This window comes from Chelonia mydas, chromosome 6, assembly GCF_015237465.2.
Source record: "Chelonia mydas isolate rCheMyd1 chromosome 6, rCheMyd1.pri.v2, whole genome shotgun sequence".
In the NCBI taxonomy this organism is placed as follows: Eukaryota; Metazoa; Chordata; order Testudines; family Cheloniidae; genus Chelonia; species Chelonia mydas.
In genome coordinates, this window is record NC_051246.2 from 85,441,222 (window position 1) to 85,465,628 (window position 24,407).

Sequence of the window (24,407 nt, forward strand, 5' to 3'; positions counted from 1 at the left end):
CCCTTGGGAGTCATAGATATTTGATGGTGCAGAGGGAGAATCTGGTTAAGTGACTTGTACAAAAGCATCCTTCCAGTTCTGGGAATGGGGGTAGGGGTGAAAGGGAGGGTAGGGGAGGAGAGGGGAGAATATAGTAGAGTACTTAGTGCCTAGGCTCCATCCTTCAAGAGCTTTCATAGAGGAGCTTCCAAGGGGTCAGGTAGAAGGTTGGTGCATATTGTGTGTCATAGGACTCTTTGCCCCTGGGAGTTCCCTCTGGCCAGATTTCCAAGTTTTAGCTACACTTAATGCTCAGAAGTTGCAGGAAGCATCAGGGCAGATTGTTTATGCAGTTTCAAGTCGTAGGACTCTGGCAAAAAGGTGTTTTTATTGCTTTGTTTTTAGAATTAAAGTTTTTATAAAATTAGTCCAAGTTTATTCATAACTTTATCTTAAATAAAATTTTGAGGAGAACTTGATCCTTCAGGTCTCGTATGCACGAAAATGGGGGAAAAGGGAAAATAACATAGTATGTAGATAGATAGAAACTGCAGGAGATGAACTCAAAACTGGGGAGATAAAGTAATGGAAGAATCAAGGAAAGTCACGGATAACTTTTAGTTTGGAGAATTTAAATGTATTTATTTCTATATTTTATTGTATTTCCCTTGCAGATGTCCTGTATCTCTTTTTATGTTTTGGGGAATGATAATATTCCCAACTACTCAGGATTCTGTTGTTAAATACACAGAGGAAAAAGCAAAGTGACTTAAAATTAATCAGAATTCACATGAAACCCTTGAGTAGTTGTGGACCTAGTGCGCCTCCTCTTTAAACTTTGTATGCAGATTGTCCTTTGGAAACAATGTTAACACTTTGGTATTTACATCTGGATCCTGCTACAAAACCAGAAGAAGCTAGTGGCAGCATGAAACTAACACTTTCATTCTTAATAAAATAATTTCACAATTTTGAGTGATGAAGGGAAAGACTGTTTCTGAAGGGCATGTTCAGGCTGTATTGGTCTGAATGTGGAGTGAATTTTGGAGTGTAGGAATTACTCTACTGAGAAAACATTGTGCTCCCAGCCCCATGATGTACTAATACAGTAAGCTCAAGGATCCTTACTGAAGCTCCATAGTGTGCATAAGACATTAAAAAGAAGTAATCTCTGTGATACACAGGATCAAAACCAGCACCATGAATTGTACTAGAAATTAATTGGAAACCTGTACACCCTCAGGAGCATAGGTATAATATAAATATTTGAGTAGAAAAGCTATGTTAGGCAAAAGATCAGCATTTTGTGCTAGTTGAAGCTTCTCTATGGTCTTCAAATGTTGTCCCAAGTAGAGTGCATTGCAGTCAGTTTATCTGGAGGTAAGGGCCGTGTCTGAAAGAAAAGTTCATATCCTTTTGCCAAGTTTAGGTAGAGGGAGTACTCTTGTCCGCCATGGCTATTTGAAGATCCAGAAATGGTCAAGGAATCAGCAAACTCCCCATATTGCTAACTTGAGTAATAACATGCTGACAAATCCCTCATTAGAGCAGGGCAGATAGAACCACTGCCATTTCTTCTTGTTGTTTCCCCCAGCCACTCAATATTTCCTCTGTCATATCCATATTGCTCTTCAGTCAGCTGGCACTCACCCAGGCAACACTTTTGTGTAGACAGTGGGAACGCTAATTGATCACACTATCTGGGTCCAATGGACTGGAGATGTAGCACTTAGTGTCACTTGGTCAGTATCCCTCCTTCTGGTCCCTTTACATATTGAACAGGAAGCATGATCAAATAAAGCCCTGTGGCAGTCTCACCAGAGTGAGTTCCCCAAGCAGATGAGTAACCATCCAAAACTACTCTCCAGTCCTTCCAGAGAAAGATGAAAGGAGTTATTCAAGCTCTGCTCAGTCTGTCCCTGACAGGGTGCACAGACATGTCAACAATGCCTTGCAGTCAATGGAAAAAAGGCATGATAGATCTAAAAGTATGACCATGTTTTTTCATTTAAAACAAAGTACAATGGACAAATTATTGTTCATATTCAATTAGGTGTTCCGTACGTGGTGATGAGCATGGTATAAATGTCTGAAATACTCAAAGGTAGGTTTTAATATTGTTACAAATGTGCAGAATTAAGAAACGGGGAGTAAAAGAAATCTCATTTCTGACCTTTTTTTAATATACATCGTATCACATCTTTTCAAAATGTTTTCAGGCAAGACTGTGACATGTGTATTCTCTACCATATATTCCTGATAGAGAAGGAGAATGTGGAACTTAAAACAAGCTCATCTTCATGGAGTTTTAGATTCCCATTGCAAAACAGTGGTAAAAAAAAATCTAAATTTGCTGTTGTTCACATTTTAACAAGTGTACAAGCCTCTGACCAAGCTGAATCATTAGGAACAATATTAAAAACTTAGGGCCAACTTTAGAAAACAATGGAAATTAGGTACAAATATATCTTTTTAAAATAGGAACCTTAGGCTCACATTTCTTTAACCCTTTGGGCAGATCCTTAGCTGATCTTCTGGGGGCTCAGGACAAAGCCAGACTGACAAAAAAATGGAGATTTAATTGTATTTGTGCCATATTTTTAAAATATTTGTCCATATGGTTACAGCACATTTAATCATGTACACTAACTATTCCCTTGAACTTCCTACTGTCAAATTACAAAATCTTCAACTAAATCTCGGTAAATTCCCTATTGAAGAAGCTAGCTATAGCTGAATGCTCCAGGGGAAACCAAGGGACTAAACCTTGCCCCAGGAAAATCAAATAACCACAAAAAATCTGGAAGAGCAAGCACACCATCCTCCATAAGGAATTGTAACATTTTAAACTAGAATACTAAAGTATTAAATTAAACCTCAACATTGTCTGATTAAAAAAAACTAGTAATACATACAGTAAGTGTTTTTTTTTTAAATCACTTTGGAATAACTGTAACATAATCTGTTAATTTAAAATTCCATCTGTTCTACAGGAGGTTGGTATCTTTTTCTACAGGAACTCAGTTACTTAATGGAGTTGTCCCTGCAGGACTGGTGGAATTCTAAGGGTCCAGGACCCTGAAAGAGCTACAGTTCTAGGCCTACAATTCAGATTACTAATGAGACCTGCCAGCCAGGGTGCTAAGTTTGACCCCGCACAGAACAATAACTTTTTCAAGGTTTTAACAGTACCCATGCAAATAGGATATGCTAAAGGTGGAAGGTCTGTGTAGGGTTTCAGCCTTAACTCTACGCTTCCTTGCTTTTGTGAGGTTGTCAGCTATTTGCATTACTACAGCAAATAATTTTTTTTAGTTTAATATCTTACTTATCACAGAAAACCAGGGTCCAGTTAGTTAAGGTTTCAGTTGGACGTGGCATATGACTTCCTACACTTGTCATGCATCAAACTGTTATGGCTGGCAATTGTTTAAAAAAATTCATTTTGTTATGAACTAGGCTGTTTTCAACTGGGCTGTTCAGAGATGGATTGCTTTCTGGAGTTTTTGACAGGTGTAATTGTTAAGGCGTCATCTGTTCTTGTTTGCACAAAATACATTTTAGCCAACTGTAGGACTTGCCCGCTAATCTTTCTCACATCATTCCATTCTTTGCTTGCCACTAGACAAATCCCCTGTTATTTGACCAGATGGTGGAAAATCCATTCTCATGATAAGTTGCTTCTAGTTTGCATTTAGATTACCTGCAAAAATGGAACAATTTACTACTCTGCCTCTAACCATCTCTTTCCTCCTTTTTTCCCTTAGTTTGACTTCTTGTAACTAATTATTTAAATTCTGCCCTGTGAGTTAAAATTAGTCATAGCTTACATGTTTCACATATATGTAAATGTACTTAAGTTCTATCTCCAGTTGTATGATGGGTCCATCTAGAGTTTAAGTGACATATAGAGTTGGGAGGATGGGCTGTCTGATGTGCAAACACAGTAGTTTATAATCATTTCCCAATTGAAAGGGTACTTTTGAACTTTTTAGTGTAAGTATGCAACCTTTTAAAAACAAAATAAGATGAAGGAATGCATGTAGCTTTTTTGATACCACACATAGCAAGAAAAGGTTACAAATATTAAGTGAAATGTGACTTTTGGTTTGATTCTTAGGCATACTGTTGGCTCTGTTTCTAGTATCTTTGGAAAACAACCTTCTATAGTAGCTATATTCTTGATAACATTTCATGTTGATTTTTTTGCTGTCATGAATAAAGTGGCAAATGTACTCTGTCAAAAAGCTTATATAGAAATAAGTGTTTGTTTTTAAAATCATTCAAAACTCAGCTAATGTTCGGTTGAGCTAAGCACTGCAAATTGATTGGTCTCAAATACTCCTCAGTGCTTTAATTTTTAATTCAGGAAAAAATACAAAAAATCAATTTTCAAAGCCTGAAACAGAACAGGAGTATGCAGTACCCAGAGTAAATACCTAAAATACAGTTTGATCTTGGGCAAAAACAATTTTTTTATGTGGAACCTGTGAGATCTACTATCCCTGCTGACATATTGTGTTAAAGAACAAGTTTTCAAAATTAATTTTGGGAAGATTGTCTAAAAGTCATTTTTAGAGTTAAAATATAGGGCTGACTGTCTCAGAATACCTGCCTGGACCCTATTAAGCAATCTTTACTTACTGCTTACTTTGACTGGGAGATTTGACTGGGTAAGGAGTGATGAATAAGTCCCTGTATGAGGCAGTCCTTATTTCTGACACATTTCTGACCCACATTATCTTAATGATTAGTTTATAATTATTTAAATATAGATATGTGAAATGCCAGTTAAAGTAGTTAGCATAGGGCACATAGATACCATGGTGATTGGGCTTATTATAAATACCTACAATATATATAGTTTTATTCACTATCGCATTTCATTTATGTAGTGCAACCAACATCTTAAAATCTTAATAATAATAGACAAACATCATACAAGGAGATATGGGGAATTTTTCAAAGCATTGTTCTGGGTGTGAGATACATGACTCCTGTGTGACTAAAAACCTGCTCTGGACTGGAAAATTCATTCCATAGCATTTCAGAAATGTTCTCTTGTTCAGTTTAAACATAGTGGGCCAATTTCTGTGGTAATTTAGGTGCCATGCAATCTCATTGAAGTCAGTAGGATTGGGAGATGTATGTTGATTCATTATTTGGCCCAATGTTTTCACAGCAGGATTTTTCCTTTTTTTCAGTGTTTATTTTTAAATAACAGAAAAAGGAGAGAAATAACTCTACTCTTAAAAATATTGGGCAAGGATGTGGAAACTCTGAAGTTTAGAACTATGGATACAGTGTATTTGTAACTGAGTTTCTTCTATCGCCTTGCCTGGGTTTCTGCAGTGCTACAATAACCAGCTTTTTTGGGAGACCTATAATCAAGGTGCTATTAAAACAAATATTCTGCATAGAGAATTTTCAGTTGCAAGATCGGCTCAGAGATATTAAGATAACAATGGTCAGAAATTACATATAGATACTGTCTATGAAAGGTTTTAGAATGATATTTTTCACAGGATACTACTCTGTTGATTAAACATTTTTTTTTAGTTGTATTCTTTACAAAGATAAAACAAATGGTCTCATTTTGAGGTAGCTACTACTAAATTTCATTTTTTTTTAAAAAGGGGAAATAGTTTTTAATTTTGTGGGAGACACAGAAACACCTAAAAGTTAATTATATGTCAGAAAAGTTAAGAAAAAAAGTAATCAGTTGGATATTATTTTGAATGCAGTTCGTTTATTTTTTAAAATGATGTTGAACTTTTATAGATAAATTATAACTTGTTGGTTATAAGTAAAGGGGGTTGCAATGGAATGAATAGCAAATCTTTCAGACATTTTAAGGATCTGATTTCACAAGGTGCTGAGCAGTTTGTGATTGGTGCCAAGTGCTTTCACCATCCCTTGATGTCAATGTAAGTTGAGGACATAGAGCCCTATTTAAAAGGTGATCAGCACCTTTAAGATCAGACCCTAAAATGCTGCTGTATCCCTGATCCTTTGTTACTGAAGTTAATGGGAGATTTGCTGTTGACTTCAGTGGGAGCAGGCTCAGGGTTTTAATTAGCTGGGTTTTTTAGTCCTTCTTCAGGCAGAACTCCCATTTGTATCAGTGGGAGTTCTGCCTGAGTAAAGATTGCCACAACCAGCAAAGTATGTCAATGAGATAAGCAGTATTTTATTTACCCAAAATGTGTAAAGAATGTATTCAGTTTTATATCTGTGAAATTCTTTACCTCTTCCACATTCATTGCTTTGAGAAGGGAAACATTGCTCTCGTGGAGAATTGACATTTCGTTTACTCTCATTGCAAATTTCAAAAGAAGTGGAAACTGCTGGATGTGTGTGCACAATGCAATTATGTAAAGAGATCAGACAGATGTTAAAATTCAACATACTTATTGTCCTGCATTACAGTTGACTGTAGAGAATCTCTAGTCATGTATATCTGTTTTTGATACCTCTACAGAATAACTGTCCAGCATCCTCTGCCCAACCAATCAGAATGTAGGAAAATCTACAGATATGACGGAATCTACTGTGAATCTACCTACCAAAAGTATGTTGAAATCTGTGTGAGTCTTACCTCTGGCTCGTGCATTAGTGCTCGTGCTCTCCCGCTATCAGAAATTAAACATGTATTGAAACCTTATACTTCTATTTAAATGAAAAACCACTAAAACAGGGACAGAACATTGTTGTTTAATTCTTTGGAATTGTGCTCTAAAAGTTAAAAAGGAGATTAAAAAAATCTTGTGACTTTATTAAATCTCTTCTGAATATTGCAATAAACAAGCACTTATACAGTACAAAATCTAGGCAAAGTATATTGCACAGGTGTTTCACATCTTAGGGATTTGAAAGGTGTGTTATGTATAAATTAGCTGTCACTTTTTTCAGTCATGTAATGGAATGATGAGTTATAATTTGCATAATCCTTTAAGAAGTCAAATTATACTGTCATGTAGCAGATTTAACATGCTAGCTAGGATTTCATAGATTTGCAGCTAATTAGTATGTACCTTACGGGACTGTTAAATTGGAGTTGTCCTCTTGCTTTGTCAGTTGCCTTTGTCCATTGCCTAATGGTACCTGCATTTGTGGCTAACTACCAAATGTTACTAGTCCTTCTGATGAAAGTACTGTAGATGTCTATTAATATGGGCAAGCAAATTTAACATGATTTGGACAGTCCGCAGAGTTTCTTTTTGAATATTTTAAGAATTATAATCTTTCATGATTAGATTCAATAACCCATTTCCAGTAAGAATTGAGAGAGATGATATTTTATAACTATATTATAGATGATTTTGTGTTAATATTTTGCAAATGCCTTACCACTTTTCTGATTATTTTTATTGAATTTCCAAACTGTTTACTTTCCCTTAATGTTTAATTTTTATATTCTAACTATATTCCTGTTTTGTGGCATATTAAATCAGTTATCTACAAGGAGATAAAGAAAATACTACAGCTTGCTCAATAGAAATTAATTTCTAGAAAAAATAGTGTTTACATTGTAGCTAGAGGTTTCTTTAGCAAGAAAGCAATATTTGTTGTGTTTCTTCAGTTCATATTACCCTCCAATTATTCTATAGCTTGTTGTCAATTTGATTAATTAATTTAGTAACTGGAGAAACCACCACAGTAGTAAAAGTTGTAGCTATAGAGTGGATGAAGAATAGAATTAAAGTTTGTAAGAGAAGAATACAAAGAAGAATTAAAGTTTGCGATATTAGAACATGAAGAGAAATCAAGACCAAGCCAAAGATTTCCAAAGTGTTAATTCGCTTGTTGAGCCACGATGATACCCTGATTTACTGCTGAGTCATCTGGTCATCCTCCATTTTTCTGTTTTTAGAGTTAAATTATTTTCTTTTTATTCATGATTTACATTGATTTATTGATCATTCTGTAGATGATTTTTTAATCTGATAATTTTATAAGCCATCCATCCAGATATGACACTGTATACGAGGGTAATCAATTATTTTTTGTCAAGGTCCATTATTATTATGATAATAATAACTAAATAAAAAGATTTTGGGGTTCATTCAAAAGTGTCTGACTGTCCGGATTTGGCCCGTGGTCTGTCTATTGACTACCCCTGTTGTATAGTGTAGTCTGTCTCTTGGAAGAATTTGAAGAACCATGAGCATTCTGTTCGGAAAGGTGACTTTAGATGGATGTACTGTACTTATCTTTGAGCAGTAGTTTTATTTGTTATACACCAGTTCAGTAACTATAAATGCTCAATGATTTCTTTAAGCATAATGTTAGATTTGCCATCAGTGGTTCATGTCATTTGTAAAACTGACTTCATGACTCTGGAAACTGTGGCTGCGGAGATACAACTCTTGGCAGAAGGTAGTGAATAGTTGTCTGGCCAACTTTGCTGGGGGTTGCAAGCACAGTGATGGCTTCATTCAAAACGCATACGAATACTTTGATAGGCATAGTTTTTAATAATAGATATCATTTGCAGTCAGTGAAGTTACAGTAGATAGCAGACGTGACAGCAAGAAAAGTGTTCTGGGTGTGTATTAATTAAAGGCAAATATTGGCAAAATAGTCTCAAAATTTTAAGTTTGATGCAACAGTCAATATTATAATTAGTCTTGAAAGGATTAGATTTTTATCAATAAATGTCGATAAGCATTGATGTAGCCATTTACACACAAACTATCAGAAAAATATTTCCCTTGATAATAGAAATTTACAGATTAGGAAGTTAAGAAAACTGCTGCTTGAGAAATTATTAGAGTTTAATTTAAGGATATTTGTATTTTGACATGCAATGTTGATAATTTGTATGTTAAAAGTTATAAATCTTTAATTTTTGAATCTCAATGACTGCTATCATTAAATAATTATTGTTTGACCCCAGCATAATTTCACACAACTGTGAAAATGTAAATAGATAAAAATAGAAAGAATGTTTAAAACCCATAATTTTGTGCAGTTGTGAAAATTTACATCAATAAAATCCCCAAAATGTTTAAAAACAAAAATTGGTGTTATCCATCAAAATGATCAAAAATATAATTTGAATTCTGCCAAGCCTAAATATAATTATTTAATTTAATATGGCTGATTTTGCTTATCTGAATTGTTATAAACCTTATTATGCTATTAATGTCACATAATAAGCATAGGTTGTTTGGGAAGAATGTAATATATTTCTCTCTAAAGAAGTTATGTAGCAGGTTTTGACTTTCCTCTATGTGCCCGCAAGGGCAGGGCGGGGGGGAGGGGAGAGATACCAGCGAAAGGAGGACACTCAGGCCTAAGAATAGTAAACTACGCTTTATTGACGGAAGGAAGGAAGAACTTATGCTCCAATCTGCGTGGGGAGCCCCTAGGGCGCGCGGAGGGGCTGCAGGGGACTCTGGCCGTTTGGGACAGCTGACCAGGCAGGACTCCGCTGTGGGGGAATCCTCTGCGGCGCTATATTCTCTGTGCTTATCTCGGGGTTACATGGGGTCAACAGCCGGTTACAGTCTTATATGTATGATTTATGCTTATTACATAAACTAACTTGTTTATAGGCAAAAATATTCTGAGCTATGCTACAGTATCTTTTGGCAGGGTCTGTCGGACAAAGTTCATTGAAACTGCCTGCATCCTCCGCTTACATCCAGTCACATACTCAGACCACCACTTAGTGCCTCGCCAATTTTCCGCAACCTTGCCCCTACACTCCACCCCTTGGCAGACTGAGGTGTATTAGTTACTGCCACCAGCGCTCGGCGAGTGTGCGCACTGATTTGGGGGTTGCTAGTTGGGCCAGGAGGGTGGAGGAGCAATTCATGCAACACTGAACAATGACAGACACAAATACAAAGCCCAGTAGTCCAATCAATAGCAGGAGCCCGATGCATCTCCCCCAGGCGCCGAGATCTGGAAGGCAGGAGGTTAGCCACCGCCAAGGGTCATCCCATACAGAAGTCTCAGAGCCCACGTCATGTAACACCTTCAAGTGGTCCATCATATTTTGAACATCAGCCTCAATGCGCTTATCCTGATAGTGCCACCGATTGCATCCACTGGACAGCCGAGTTGTGGTGCCATGTGGCTTGGGCACCTATTGCAGCTAAAATTAGTTGGAGGATTATGCCGTAGAGAACACGTTGTAGGGCCATCACAGGTGTCAGCCTTCGGGTGGCGTGACTGGGGCACTCCACAGAGCTGCCCGAATTGCAATGCGGCTGCCTTTTCAGGCAATATGGTTGCCTGGAAGAAAGACGCTTAGAAGGCACGTAAATTGGGGCGTCTTCCCCTTTTAGCAGTAAGAGGTGAGTGTCCCCGGGACCATCAGCTAGGATTTCCTCTTCGAGTGGGTTATGTTTGGTGGGGTCATGAACCCAAACTGCACGTCCAGTTGAGCTGAACCCTCCCACTCAGGTGGTGGGTGCAAGCGCATCCACTTCCTGGACATCAGGCAACCCAATGCGCTCGCAAATCAATTGCTCAATATGTTCGCCTTGGGGAAGGGTTACTGCCTGCGGGCCATTGTGAACCAAGAGCACCTTAACCTCCCCGGTATAGTCAGCGTTGTTTACTTCCACCACAACATCTGTGCCCCACTGCTGCGTGGGGCAATGCGCCCATAATAGCCTTGTGGGAGTCCTATGGCTAAGCCTGTACTTACAAGGTTCCAGCTATTGGGCTGTAGATCGAGACCAGCACTTCCCGGGATGGCCCGAATGGGGAAGTGGGCTTGTGGGTGCAGGTGCTGCACTCGCAACACACAGGGCCGCTCGATGACCTCCCCCTTAAATCTAGCGTAGGGGTGGAGCTGTACAGAGGGCGGTCATGGAGCGCAGCTGTGGCTTGGTGAAGATTATGGCTCCACCCGGCCAGGGACTCGGTGGGAGATAGTTTGCGTAACTGTTCTTTAAGCAAGCCGTTCATGCATTCAGTGAGCCCGGCGCCCTGCGGGTGGTGTGCGATGTGGAACACTCGTGCAATCCCCCATCCCCTAGCCCATTGTCTTACTTCCATTCCCGTAAAATGGGTTCCCTGGTCACTTTGCACCTCGAGGGGGGATCCATAATAGCGTATGAGTTCCTCCAACTCCTTTATAGTCTGCTCCTGTGTGGCGCTTGCGCACAGGTATACAAAGAGCAGACCTGAATATGTGAGCCTAGGATAAGGGGGAGGGAGAGAACTGCATCCCCGGGTGGCCCTCCATGGGACGGTGGGCACTGGTGGCTTGCAAGCTGGCGGGGTTGGTTGCCCCCACTGCATGGAAAGATCTCGAGCAGGAGCCAGGGGTTACCGGCTCTCTCCCTCCCCCTTATCCTTCCTTCCCCAAAGAGGCATCCCTCCGCTGGTATCCTGTTCGTGATGCCAATTGTGCCCGCAAGGGCGCGGGGGGGATAACAGCGAAAGGAGGACACTCAGGCCTAAGAATAGTAAACTACGCTTTATTGAAGGAAGGAAGGAAGGAAGAACTTACGCTCCAATCTGCGCGGGGAACCCCTCGGACGTGCAGAGGGGCTGCAGGGGACTGGCCGTTTGGGACAGCTGACCAGGCAGGACTCCGCTGTGGGGGAGTCCTCTGCGGTGCTATATTCTCTGTGCTTATCTGGGGGTTACATGGGGTCAACAGCTGGTTACAGTCTTAAATGTATGATTTATGCTTATTACATAAACTAACTTGTTTACAGGCAAAAATATGCTGAGCTATGCTACAGTATCTTTTGGCAGGGTCTGTCAGACAAAGTTCATTGAAACTGCCTGCATCCTCCGCTTACATCCAGTCACATACTCAGTCCACCACTTAGCTCCTCACCAATCTTCTGCAACCTTGCCCCTACACTCTAACATTGATAGAATTTTTTCTGTGGTTCTTTGGAGTTGCGCTACTGTTGAGGATAGTTCATATACAGCATATTTAATTGCTGTGTGCTGTAATTTATATCTTTTTCATTGTTGATGCTATTGGAAATTCTTTCTTCAGATCCTATGGTCATGTGTTCCCACTGACATTAAAATTTAACTACAGCTGTGGAAAACCTTTCAGTAAAAATGACAAAAGTTTAGACGTGAAAGCCAAATTTGAACTTTTGGTACTATGCAGGCATACATTTTATGAGAGGTAGAATTTGGTTATTTATTGAGCGCTATTAAAATGTTCTGCCATAAACATGTATAAATCTTTCCATTGTCATACTTGCTGGTTTACTTTTTTTGCTAAATTTCAGTTACACTCCGATAGTGTGATTACTTTCTATAGCCCTGATTCTGTGCACCTTTCATATCACAAAGAGTTAGGCCACTTGTGCAGAAATTTCAATGAGCAAGAGGCCACTTACTGGTGGAGCTAATTCAGAAACTAATTCAGAAACTATATTGGGTAGCACAGGGCTTGCTTATCCCTTATGCAGCCTTCACCTTTTTAGCATTCAGGAAAAAAAGGATTTGGGGAAGGACACTGGATGTGTGAGGGGTCAAGACCATCACTTTCTACATGCTGTTTAACCAGAATAGCTACAAAGTGGTCCCTCTGATTTACTTCTGATGACAGCAGTACTTACTATTGTAGGTACTGCAGACTTGTCACCAAGCAGTGTTGCTTAAAACTACAAGAGTACTAAGGGCCAATGCAGAATAGGACAGGACAGGAACCAGAGTGGCGTTTGGAGACTTACTAATGTAAATAGAATTTTTCCATCCCCTAAATGTGAAAAAAAAAATACGATGAGGTCCTGAGCTCTGAGGTTTACATTGTAGCATTAGGGTTTTCAACTTTCTAATCTCACAAAACCAAACACCTCTGCCCTGCCCCTTCTCCAAGGCTCCGCCCCTACTCCATCCCCCCTCCCTCCGTTGCTGACTCTCACTCACTTTCACTGGGCTGGGTCAGAGGGTTGGGGTGCAGGAGCGGGTGAGGGCTCTGGCTGGGGATGCAGGCTCTGGGGTAGGGCCAGAAATGAGTTCAAGGTGTGGGAGGGGGCTCCACACTGGGGCAGGGAGTTGGAGTGCAGGAAGGGGTGTGGGCTCAGGCTGGGGATGTGGGCTCTGGTGTGGGGCCAGGGATGAGGGGTTAAGGATTCAGGAGGGGGCTCAGGACTGGGGAAGGGGGCTTGGGTGCTGGAGGGGGTTCAGGGCTGGGGTAAGGGGTTGGGATGTGAGGTGCAGGCTCTGGGAGGGGACTGGGGCAGGGGGTTGAGGTGTGGGCTCTGGGATGGAGTTAGGGTGCAGGAGGGGGTTCTGACCTGTGGCAGGGGGTTTGGGTGCAGGAGGGGGTTCAGGCTCCAACCGGGCAGCACTTTTACCTGAGGCGGCTCACGGTCAGTTGTGCAGTGGGGCTGAGGCAGGCTCCGTACCTGCTCTGGTGCCACACTGCAGCTGTAAGGAGATGGAATGTCTGGCCCCCAGGGGGAGGTGCGGCCAGGTAGCTCTGGTTCCTGGCCAATGGGAGCTGTGGAGCCAGTGCTAGGGGCAGGGGCAGTGCGCGGAGCTTTCCTGATCGCCCCTGTGCCTCACTTCTGGGAGCTTAGCGGAACCAGGGCTGGCAAGCCCCACTACACTGCCGACTGGACTTTTAACAGCCCAGTCAGTGGTGCTGACCGGAGCCACCAGGGTCCATTTTCACCCAGGCGTTCTGATTGAAAACCAGACACCTGGCAACTCTATGTATCATGAACCTAAAAAAAATCATTTTTCTATAAAGATACACAATACCTGGAGCCTTAAGTAGTCCAAGATTTATTGTAAGAGGTTATTGAAGAGGGTTGTAGCCCTATTGGACAATGCATATGATTACATTTACTAAAGTCCAAGCGCATAACACCGAGTGTCTATGGTTCAAGGGATTACTTGTGTAAGAGATCTGTGTATAGTGAATATGCAGAATAACCTTTTCTAACCTAAATCCAGTACTCGTGTGTGTGAATTACTGACTGTCCTTTTTACTCAGGCTTCTTTCACTGGTGTCTTGTGCCTAACTTTGACAAAAGCAACAATTTGTGATATTATGTTTAAAGATGTGTGGTGATATTGTGCAAAATGATTTTGCAAAAAGGATGTTGCAGCACAAATTTCTGAGAGGAGTTGCACCATACAGTGATCATTATTAAAGTCTTTACAAGTACTGCAATTAATAGTATTAAGAAAGATGGTAAATACCACAGTAACAGTAGTTACATAGGCAAAACTTTAAATATTTAGAATAATGACTGTTGTATGGTGCCTATGACCCCTGTGCATATTACTCCAATTAATGTTATTGGAAGTTCCACCAGGGATTAAGGGGAATATACCTAATCCTAAAAGCTAGTGCAAAATGCCCGTATTGCCCTGCTGTCTGCCAAAAATTCATGTTTCACTGGCACACTAAAATAAAATTAGAAAGTGATCATGGAGTTTGTTTTCATATTCAATGGAGGTTTCAAAGAACTAAATATGTAGTAGTCATTTAAAACTTTACAATGTTGCCTCTGCAACTAAATATGTAGGGAACAAATATTAGATAATGGGGCCTTTAATCTAGCAGAGAAAGGTATAACATGATCCAGTGGCTGGTAGTTGAAGCTAGACAAATTCAGACTGGAGATAAGGTGTACATTTTTAACAGTGACGGTAATTAGAACATAAGAATGGCCATTCTGGGTCAGAACAGAGGTCCATCTAGCCCAGTATCCTGTCTTCTGGCAGTGGCCAGTGCAGAGGTGCTTCAGGGGGAATGAACAGAACAGGTAATCATTGAGTGATTAACCATTTGAACAGTTTACCAAGAGTTGTGGTGGATTCTCTTTCAACGGAAATTTTTTAAATCAAGTTTGGATATATTTTAAAAGATATACTCTAGTTCAAAAGGCATTATTTGGGGAGAATTCTATGGTCTTTGTTATACAGGAGGTCAGACTAGGTATTCACAATGGTCCCTTCTAGCCTTGGAATCTATGAACTGCGGTATTTGCAGTGTTCCACATAATTAGTTGAGGAGATGCTGTGGTAATATTCTTTAGTTCAGGTTCTGAAGTGCGGCTACTGTAATACAGGAAAACTAAGTGAAGGAGAGTTTAGGTTGGAAAACAGGAAAACATGCTCTAAGCTTACCAGGCTCTTTCTGAGGAATCTCTTTTGGGGGTCAGCTAGGAAGAAGAGAGTGTCAGACACACACCCAAAGATTAATTTTTAGTTTTCCCACCAAAAAATGTGATGGCAGGAGGATAATGCCCTTCCATGCTGTAAAGCAGACTGGTAAGAGGTTTGGGGTGAGGGATTCCTTCAGCAATCCTTTTATGGGTGTGGGCACACATAGCTGCCTAATTCTGATATGACCAGGTAACTAAAAACAACTTTTTTAAAGAGCCTAATTGACTGTAGGCCAATGTAATGCCATCTGTTCCTGCATCCACAAGTATTATAGGATCATGGTTGGACTTGATGTTGTTGGATCTTAGGAAAGGTCGCTCAAAGAGTATAGGAGCCAAGGAGATAATTTACATTTCTCTGTCATACTAAAATCCACAGTCTTGTTACAGATGGCCTGTCTACAGCTTTCGAGGTATAACCAGACCTGTCAGTCACTGACAGGAAAGGGTGTGGGCTTGGCCCAGTTCCTAAAGACTCAGCCAGTTTTTGTTCTGTCTCCACAGCTGGCTAGTTAGTTCCAGATTCTCCCTGTTGCAGAGTAGGAAATGACAATTAAACCCAAAAGAAACCTCAGTTCACTTCCAGAATCATCCCTTTTTGAAACGTGAGAAGCCCTTTTTTTTTATTTACCTAAAACTCTGGGGGCTTGTGCCCTGGCTCACCTTCATAGAGTGCTGCATTGCAGTCAAAGATAGGAAGAAGACAGAGATATAGGACTTTTGGAGGCAGCCAGCATGGTGGGAGTATCCTCTGCTCCTCTCCCCTGGATACAAAAGCCCTTGGGCAGCATCAGATTGGCAAAGAAGCTCACTGTCTGGTAGCCCTGCTCATCTTCACAGAGTGCTGTATGGCAGAACAACAGCATCTTATATCACTCCTCATCTTCATGGAGCACAACATGGCGGATAAATCTATGTTTGGTACCTCTGCTCATCCTCTCCGAGTGCAGCATAGTGAATAAACCTAGAAAGAAAACCCGGCTATGGGTCTGAGTCCTCGTCACACACCTCAGAGTATACAGATGGAGAAGATTTTCCTTCTCACAGGTCCTTCACAGGAAATCCCTCCAGTTTAGGGTTCATCTCTGGTCCTCTTTGTGTCACAGAGTGCAATGCAGATAAGCAACCTTTGACAAGCCCCTCCTAACTCTCTAAGTGGAGAGCAAAACTGCCTAACCTACCTCACAAGAGCCAGAGCATACCCAGCTCTCGGCTGCTTGGGTCTGCTCTCACTGTGATTTCCCTGATGGTCACAGAGCACATTTCCTCCCTACCCTACCTTCTTACAAATGAATGAAAAGACTCAGAGGAGCCAGACGGAGACCCAAATCCCCTCAGACAATCTCTGTGAATAATTACATACTCCTCCAGAGTCTTCTTCAGCTCTTTGAACCCCCGGATTCCTCTTTATTGGGTTTCCTCTGCAGCAGAGCCCCCAAGGTTATCCATTAGAAGAGCTCATATGTCTTCATCCCATTGGCTCTTTGATCCTGCAAAGAATGGGTTCATGGGATCACTCCTCAGTACGGCCTTCCTTACTAATACAACTGGCAGGTTGTAATACAATTCCTTACTAATACAATGTCATCCTCACCCCAGTCCAAAAGGGGAAACAAAAGGAGTAATGGAGAGCTAGTAATAGTTCTCTCCCCTCTAAGGTGAAACACTATTAGAGTGCCTCCAAAGGACAGGGAAAGAACATAAGAATGGCCATACTGGATCAGACCAATTATCTGTTTAGCCCAGTATCCTGTCTTCCAGCAGTGGCCAATGCCAGGTGCTTCAGAGGGAATGAACAGAACAGGCAATTATCAAGTGATCTATCCCCTTGCCCATTCCTAGCTTCTGGCAAAAAGAGGCTGGGGACACCAACCCTGCCCCTCCTGGCTAATAGCCGTTAATGGACCTATCCTCCATGAATGTATCTAGTTCTTTTTTGAATTTGCTCCAACCCCTCAGACAGAGACAAACACCTACAAGATCTCTATCAAGCATTCTTACAACTACAATACCCACCTGCGGAAGTGAAGAAACAGATTGTTAGAGCCAGAAGAGTTCCCAGAAGTCACCTACTACAGGACAGGCCCAACAGAGAAAATAACAGAACGCCACTAGCCGTTACCTTCAGCCCCCAACTAAAACCCCTCCAACGCATTATTAAGGATCTACAACCTATCCTGAAGGATGACCCAACACTCTCACAAAGCTTGGGAGACAGGCCAGTCCTTGCCTACAGACAGCCCCCGAACCTGAAGCAAATACTCACCAGCAACCACATACCACACAACAGAACCACTAACCCAGGAACCTATCCTTGCAACAAAGCCCGCTGCCAACTGTGCCCACATATCTATTCAGGGGACACCATTACAAGGCCTAATAACATCAGCCACACTATCAGAGGCTCGTTCACCTGCACATCCACCAATGTGATATATGCCATCATGTGCCAGCAATGCCCCTCTGCCATGTACATTGGTCAAACTGGACAGTCTCTACATAAAAGAATAAATAGACACAAATCAGATGTCAAGAATTATAACATTCATAAACCAGTCGGAGAACACTTCAATCTCTCTGGTCACGCGATTACAGACATGAAAGTTGCGATATTACAACAAAAAAACTTCAAATCCAGACTCCAGCGAGAAACTGCTGAATTGGAATTCATTTGCAAATTGGATACTATTAATTTGGGCTTGAATAGAGACTGGGAGTGGCTAAGTCATTATGCAAGGTAACCTATTTCCCCTTGTTTTTTCCTAACCGCCTCCCCCCGCCCCCCCAAGACGTTCTTGTTAAACCCTGGATTTGTGCTGGAAATGGCCCACCTTGATTATCATACACAATGTAAGGAGAGTGGTCACTTTAGATAAGCTATTACCAGCAGGCGAGTGGGTTTGTGTGTGTGTGTGGGGGGGGAGAAAACCTGGATTTGTGCTGGAAATGGCCCACCTTGATTATCATACACATTGTAAGGAGAGTGATCACTTTAGATAAGCTATTACCAGCAGGAGAGTGGGATGCGGGGAGGTATTTTTTCATGCTTTGTGTGTATAAAAAGATCTTCTACACTTTCCACAGTATGCATCCGATGAAGTGAGCTGTAGCTCACGAAAGCTTATGCTCAAATAAATTGGTTAGTCTCTAAGGTGCCACAAGTACTTCTTTTCTTTTTGCAAATACAGACTAACACGGCTGTTACTTTGAAACCTTTTTGAACCCTGTTATAATCTTGGCTTCACAACATCCTCTGGCAAAGATTTCCACAGGTTGACTGTGTGTTATGTGAAAAAATACTTGCTTTTGTTTGTTTTAAACTTGCTGTCTATTAATTTCACTTGGTGACCTCTAGTTCTTGTGTTATGAGGAGGAGTAAATAACACTTCCTTATTTACTTTCTCCACACCCGTCATGATTTTATAAACCTCTATCATATCCCCCTTAATCATCTCTTTTTCAAGCTGAAAAGTCCCAGTCTAATTAATCTCTCCTCATATGGAAGCTATTCCATACCCCTAATCATTTTTGTTGTCCTTTTCTGAACCTTTTCCAATTCCAATATATCTTTTTTGAGATGGGGCGGCCACATCTGCATGCAGTATTCAAGATGTGGGCATACCATGGATTTATATAGAGGCAATATATTTTCTGTCTTATTATCTATCCCTTTCTTAATGATTCCCCACATTCTGTTCACGTTTTTGACTGCCGCCGCACATTGAGTGGATGTTTCCAGAGAACTACTGGGGGAGCTGATGGACAAGGAAATAGCAGAATTACCAGGTAAATTTAGGAAGTCTGTGGTCCTTGCCAGAGAATATAGGAGAAAATAGAAACCTTATGCCTGGGCCAAACACCCTCTCTGGGTTTCCAGTCAGGATATTCAACTGGAAAGAGAACCCTCCAGGGGGCAGGTGAGAATAGAGACAACTCTCTTGTGGAAACTTTAAGCAGTCTGCAGTGCTCTAGCCTAATCTGTACTGGCACCCCAAATGGGCAGCCATCTTCTCCAGTATACAGATCGCAAGTTGCTCTCCTGTTCAGACAAGTAGTTTTTGGAGGTCATTCAAAGGAGTTATTCAGTAGACTTACTCCAGCTCCTGAGGCATAGATTCATTTAATTTCCACCATTATCCAAACCAGGGAAGCATTGGGACGGGCATTGGGATAACTGCTACCTTTTGTGGAATGAGATTAAAGATCTAGGCCCTCTGCTTCATCCTGTTCCTAGTCACAAAGAAATCTGGTGGAAACAGAGCGGTGCTTGACTTAGAATACCTCAGTATGTTCTCAGTAGAAATCAAGACCAAGATCGAGAAGGCCATATCCATTCAATCAATATAGGGGATTTTCTTATTCCCTGTAGATCAGAAGGATACCTTCTCCATATTCTCATTTATAGGGTCTCACAGGAGGAGCATATACTTTACCTTGCGGGATGACAGCATTTACAGCACAGATTTTTTGGCCAGGCTATTGCTCCCAGAGGACTCACAGAGGTATTTGTCATCGCAGTAGGAGCCCTTGGGACAATGAGGGGATCCCTTGTGTCCTTTCTTAGATAACTCTGTATTCAGTTTACCATACAAAGACAAAGCAGTAGAAGACATCCACAGAAATGAGCAGTTCAGATTGGAGAATCACCGCTTGGTTCCAGATTGGGAAACAAGCCAGGTGGCCCCTCTGTAGACAGCTATAAACCCAAGTAAAAAGTAATGACATTGCTGTCAAATTCAGGAGAGACGGGAAGAATTATGACAATATCAAAGAGGTTGACAATCTCAGAGATGTTGCCATCCTTTTCCCTCATTTCATTTCTAAATGATGGTACCACATATAATTTTTTCCATTGGCCTGGGCTCACATGAGACCTGTAGATCTTCCTTTCACATCTTCAATACAGTCTTGTGTCTCACCTGACAGCGGATGACTGAGGAACAAAAGACAGAATTTTTCCACTATGCAAGCTTCTGAGAGTAGCCATTATGGCTCATGGCAGCCTACAAGGTTGCATCACCTACTCAGGGATAAGAACAGTCCTAGGGGCTTGGTCCTCAGAGAGGATGCACAATACGGATGTCTGGAGATCAAAGTGATCCCTTTGGGACATTTTAGAACAGATTTGCTATTAATTTATGTAATCTGATGTGTGGGAACAGGCGTCCATCCTTCCACAGGGAGCTGCAAATGCAGTTGTCCTGGGCAGAAAGATCCTGCTGTCTGTCCACCACCTCTACACTGAAAGCAATTTTAAAGGTCACTGTAGAGTGGCTCAGCAGGAGAAATATTTGGCAAATTGAGTAGGGCTTCTCCTGCAGGTTAGACTCCTGACAAGTACTTTGGCTCCCCAGTGTTGGTCCTGTTTGTCTCTCTTCATTCTCAAGGTAGTCATCAATTTTCCCTGTCAGTGAGCCAAGGGTCAAAGTAACAAATGCCCTGGCTCAGAACTGGACACGAGCTCTATATGCCTTGCCTTCCATTTCCTACTGAGGGCAATTCAGACGCTCAAAAAGCAGAAAACATTAGTAGTCCCAAATGGTACTTCACTGGGTACTATTTGACCTACTAATCCCAACAGTGAGACCTTCCTTGCTCCACCAATGCCAGGAATCTTTTGTTTCAAGGTCCATCAGGAGCCAGACAGCTTAAACGCAGCTGCCTAGCAATTGAGAGTCACCTGAAATAAGATAAGATATTCTGAAAGTATCATTTGTATTCTTCTAGCCTCAAGAAAAACATTCTCCTATGTGAAGTACATGAGAGCAAGGCTAGCATTTAAAGTAACAGTGTAGAGTCCATAATGCTTCTCTAATATCAGCTTCAATATTCCATGTTTTGGAATTCCTGTAGGAAGGCCTTGGCAGGGGCGTCAGGGTCTCCATACTGAAGAGCAAGTAGCTACTTCATCAGCCATCGCTCGTACAGCACGCAAGAGGAGGACCATGTCTCCTGAACATTAGATGTCTTCTCAGGACAACCTCTCTCTTCCACTTCAAATTTTGAGACCCTCTCTGGTACCTGAGTCTGGTCCCTAATGCTCTCCCATCGTATGAATTTGAAGAAAGTTTGCATATCTCCTCTCCATTAATTTTTCCTCTCCTAGAAGAATATTAGGCTGGAAGCAATGCTCAAGATTTGAAACTCAACTCACTAGGCAGTCCTGCAAATAAATATCCCTCTTCATGCTATGACTACCCAGTGCCATAGGGGAAGTAAGCCAACAAGTCTGCCATTTCAGAATGATTGGCAACCAGATGGTCATCAGTTTGCCCATATTCAGTTATCCAAGTTGAACATCCAGTGCTTGGTCGATGCAGCGTTTGGGAGAATGATGCTCCAATGTGTAATCCCTCAATAACAGAGAATGGAGGTTGTATCTGTTTATAAATTATACTATAGTTATCTCCCTCCCTGAACGCATGCTGTTATTAAAATTCCACTGTAATAGATCAGTGGACCATAGCATAATGGAGAATAAGAAAATGTATATTTTTCTGAATAATAAGCAGTCACGATCTGTCTGATGCTAGGCAGATTGTTTTGTGTTACCATACAGGATCCAATATGACTTATGGTTCAATGAGAAATTTTGAAGTTTTATTTAATCTCTACAGTACCTCATTGTAATATCTACCTTGAGTTAATCTTGAAATGAATTTGGCATTGGTCAGTTGATCTACTTAGCAGTTACCCTTTGCTGTGGAAATGATCTGAAACAGGTTTAGATGGACCACATCCTTTCGGAAAAGTATTAATCACAGTCTAATGATTCTGTGTTAGGAAGTGTTTCCTGGTATTTTGCCTAAATTGTTCTCACGTTCTATTTTCACTTCATAAATGTTTCCTATAGGTTCATGTTCCTGTTTTCTGAGATGGAAAGGTCAATTCATGTGTTTGTGACTGAGCTGCTCTTATGTGCTTGGCAAAGTTTCGCTTTGCCCCTCCGCTTAAATAACGACCACTCTTACAAAATCAAGAAATATTAGTACCAAAGGGACCAAAAATATCAGTTATGGACAACATAACTGAGCAAGAAAACAAATTAATTGGCTTCACTAAAGTATAATTTGCATTACGTGATTGAAACTAGCACCTAATATTTTTTGATAGATGTAGTTAGCAAAATACCTGCAGTAAAATATGTATGAGAACTGTGGGAACTTGAACACATAAGTAATGGTCAAATTAAGAGTAACAGAGCTACCCTGCACCTTTTGTAGGCATTCTGTTGAAGGTTAGAGACCTGCATATCTACCAGCTGATTTAAAAGAGGTATATATGTGCCCAAAGTTACACTGTATTATACAAGGGACAGAGAATTGCTGTACTGAATGAGCTAATGTATGAAGGTGAAACAATGGTTAAGTAAATTTACCTCATGTAAAATGGTAAGGGCTTAAGTGTATTTTATCCTGTATTTAATGGATCATTTATATATATATATAGTTGTGACAGGGTCGGGCCAGATGGCTATAGGAGAGTAATAGAAGGCAGATATATTAGCCCCAGGCTAAGTAGGTCCCTTTTCCCTGGGTAAGGTAACAGGGAAGGTTTTTTTTTTTTTTTTTTTTTTTTTTTTTGCAACCAAACCAGGTTTTTATTGTATACCTGCCACATTCAACTACAAAGACCAGAACCGGTCCAGAAAGGCAAAGCTCAGGGCTACCACCCGTACAGATGAGACCTTCATTCTTAAGATGGAAAACTCTTGGAGACAGCTAGTAGAAGGCAGATGTATAAGCCCCAGGCTAAGTAGGTCCCTTTTCCCTGGGTAAGGTAACAGGGAAGGTTCCAGAACAATCAGGAACCTTCTGGAGACAGTTAAGACAGGCTGATTAGAACACCTGCAGCCAATCAAGAAGCTGCTAGAATCAATTAAGGAAGGCTAAGCAGGGCACCTGGGTTTTAAAAAGGAGCTCACTTCAGTTTGTGGTGTGCGTGTGAGGAGCTAGGAGCAAGAGGCACTAGGAGCTGAGAGTGAGAACGCGGACTGTTGGAGGACTGTGGTGTACAAGCATTATCAGGCACCAGGAGAAAGGTCCTATGGTGAGGATAAAGAAGGTGTTGGGAGGAGGCCATGGGGAAGTAGCCCAGGGAGTTGGAGCTGTTGCACAGCTGTTCCAGGAGGCACTGTAGACAGCTGCATTCCACAGGGCCCTGGGCTGGAACCCGGAGTAGAGGGCGGGCCCGGGTTCCCCCCAAATCCTCCCAACTCCTGGTCAGACACAGGAGGAGTCGACCTGGACTGTGGGTTCAGAAAAACGGCCAACTGCGGGCTGCCGTGAATCTCCAAGGCGAGCAAATCCGCCAATAAGCGCAAGACCCACCAAGGTAGAGCAGGAACTTTGTCACAATAAATAAATACATATATAAACTTAGTAATATATATAAGCAGCTATATAATCAGTGTAAATATAGGCCTAGTTTAGTTTGGTTCATCAGACCTTTGAAAAAGCTTTTTTTGGGAAGGAGTGCAAAACAACATTTTTGTTTTACTCGATATCCTGTTATTCAACACTTGAATTGTCCCTGGTTTGGGTACAGGACAAGGATGACATTACAATGAAACATCACAGTGATGTAGCAAAATATAATCAGGTTAAACAAGGAAAGTTTCCAAAATCGCTGTCAAATATTATCATTGATAGTTTTGTTATTGCTAATCAATCAATATACTTGTATAACTGAGTGTGTAATGCGGAATCTTATATTTGGTCATAGATATTGTTAATCATTATCAAATTGAATAAATCGAATCAGAAAAGAGAGGTGCTGATAGAATGTAGGGTGTCAGCTTCGGAATAAAAGAGTATATGGAGACTTAAGTCTTTATCTTTGTTTGTTAACAGCCTTGTCTGTGTATATTCAGCCAGATCATTGGCCAGATGTATCTCAACTGTTCAGTCGGGTGTGGCACTTTGTACTATGCTGAAATAAATCGGTGCCCTGGATCTGAAATCTGGAGTTAGAAGTAATTTTGTCTGCTACAGCAAGTAGTGGTTGTCTGTTTTGGTAGGTTCGTAAAGTAACTTGTGAGCCTGGGTGGTGATCCTGAAAACATCCTCACATGCTGAATACTTTCATAGGTTCATATTAATAGATTTTAAGGTCATACGGGCCATCATGATCATCTAGTCTGACCTGCATAACACAGACAGTAGTATTTCAACAAGTGATTCTGGCATCAAGCCCATAACTTCTGGTTGAATGATGGCATATATTTTAGAAAGAAAATCTTGATTTAAAGAGTTCAAGTGATGATCAATCCAACACATCCCTATATATGCTCATATAGTTAGTTGCCCT

At 41.1% G+C, this 24,407-nt stretch overlaps 1 protein-coding gene across 8 annotated transcripts in view; it reads left to right on the forward strand.

Annotated features, from left to right (window-relative positions):
• Positions 1-24,407, forward strand: part of NPAS3 (neuronal PAS domain protein 3) — an 832,983-nt gene that overhangs the window by 89,079 nt on the left and 719,497 nt on the right. For 4 of the 8 annotated variants that reach the window (XM_037900583.2, XM_043548371.1, XM_037900580.2 and 1 more), the window contains exon 2: positions 6,461-6,550. The exons of the other annotated variants lie outside the window; for them this stretch is intronic. In XM_037900583.2, coding sequence (XP_037756511.1) covers positions 6,461-6,550 — 90 coding nt within the window. The remainder of the gene's footprint in view (positions 1-6,460; positions 6,551-24,407) is intronic. 8 annotated transcript variants of the gene reach the window in all.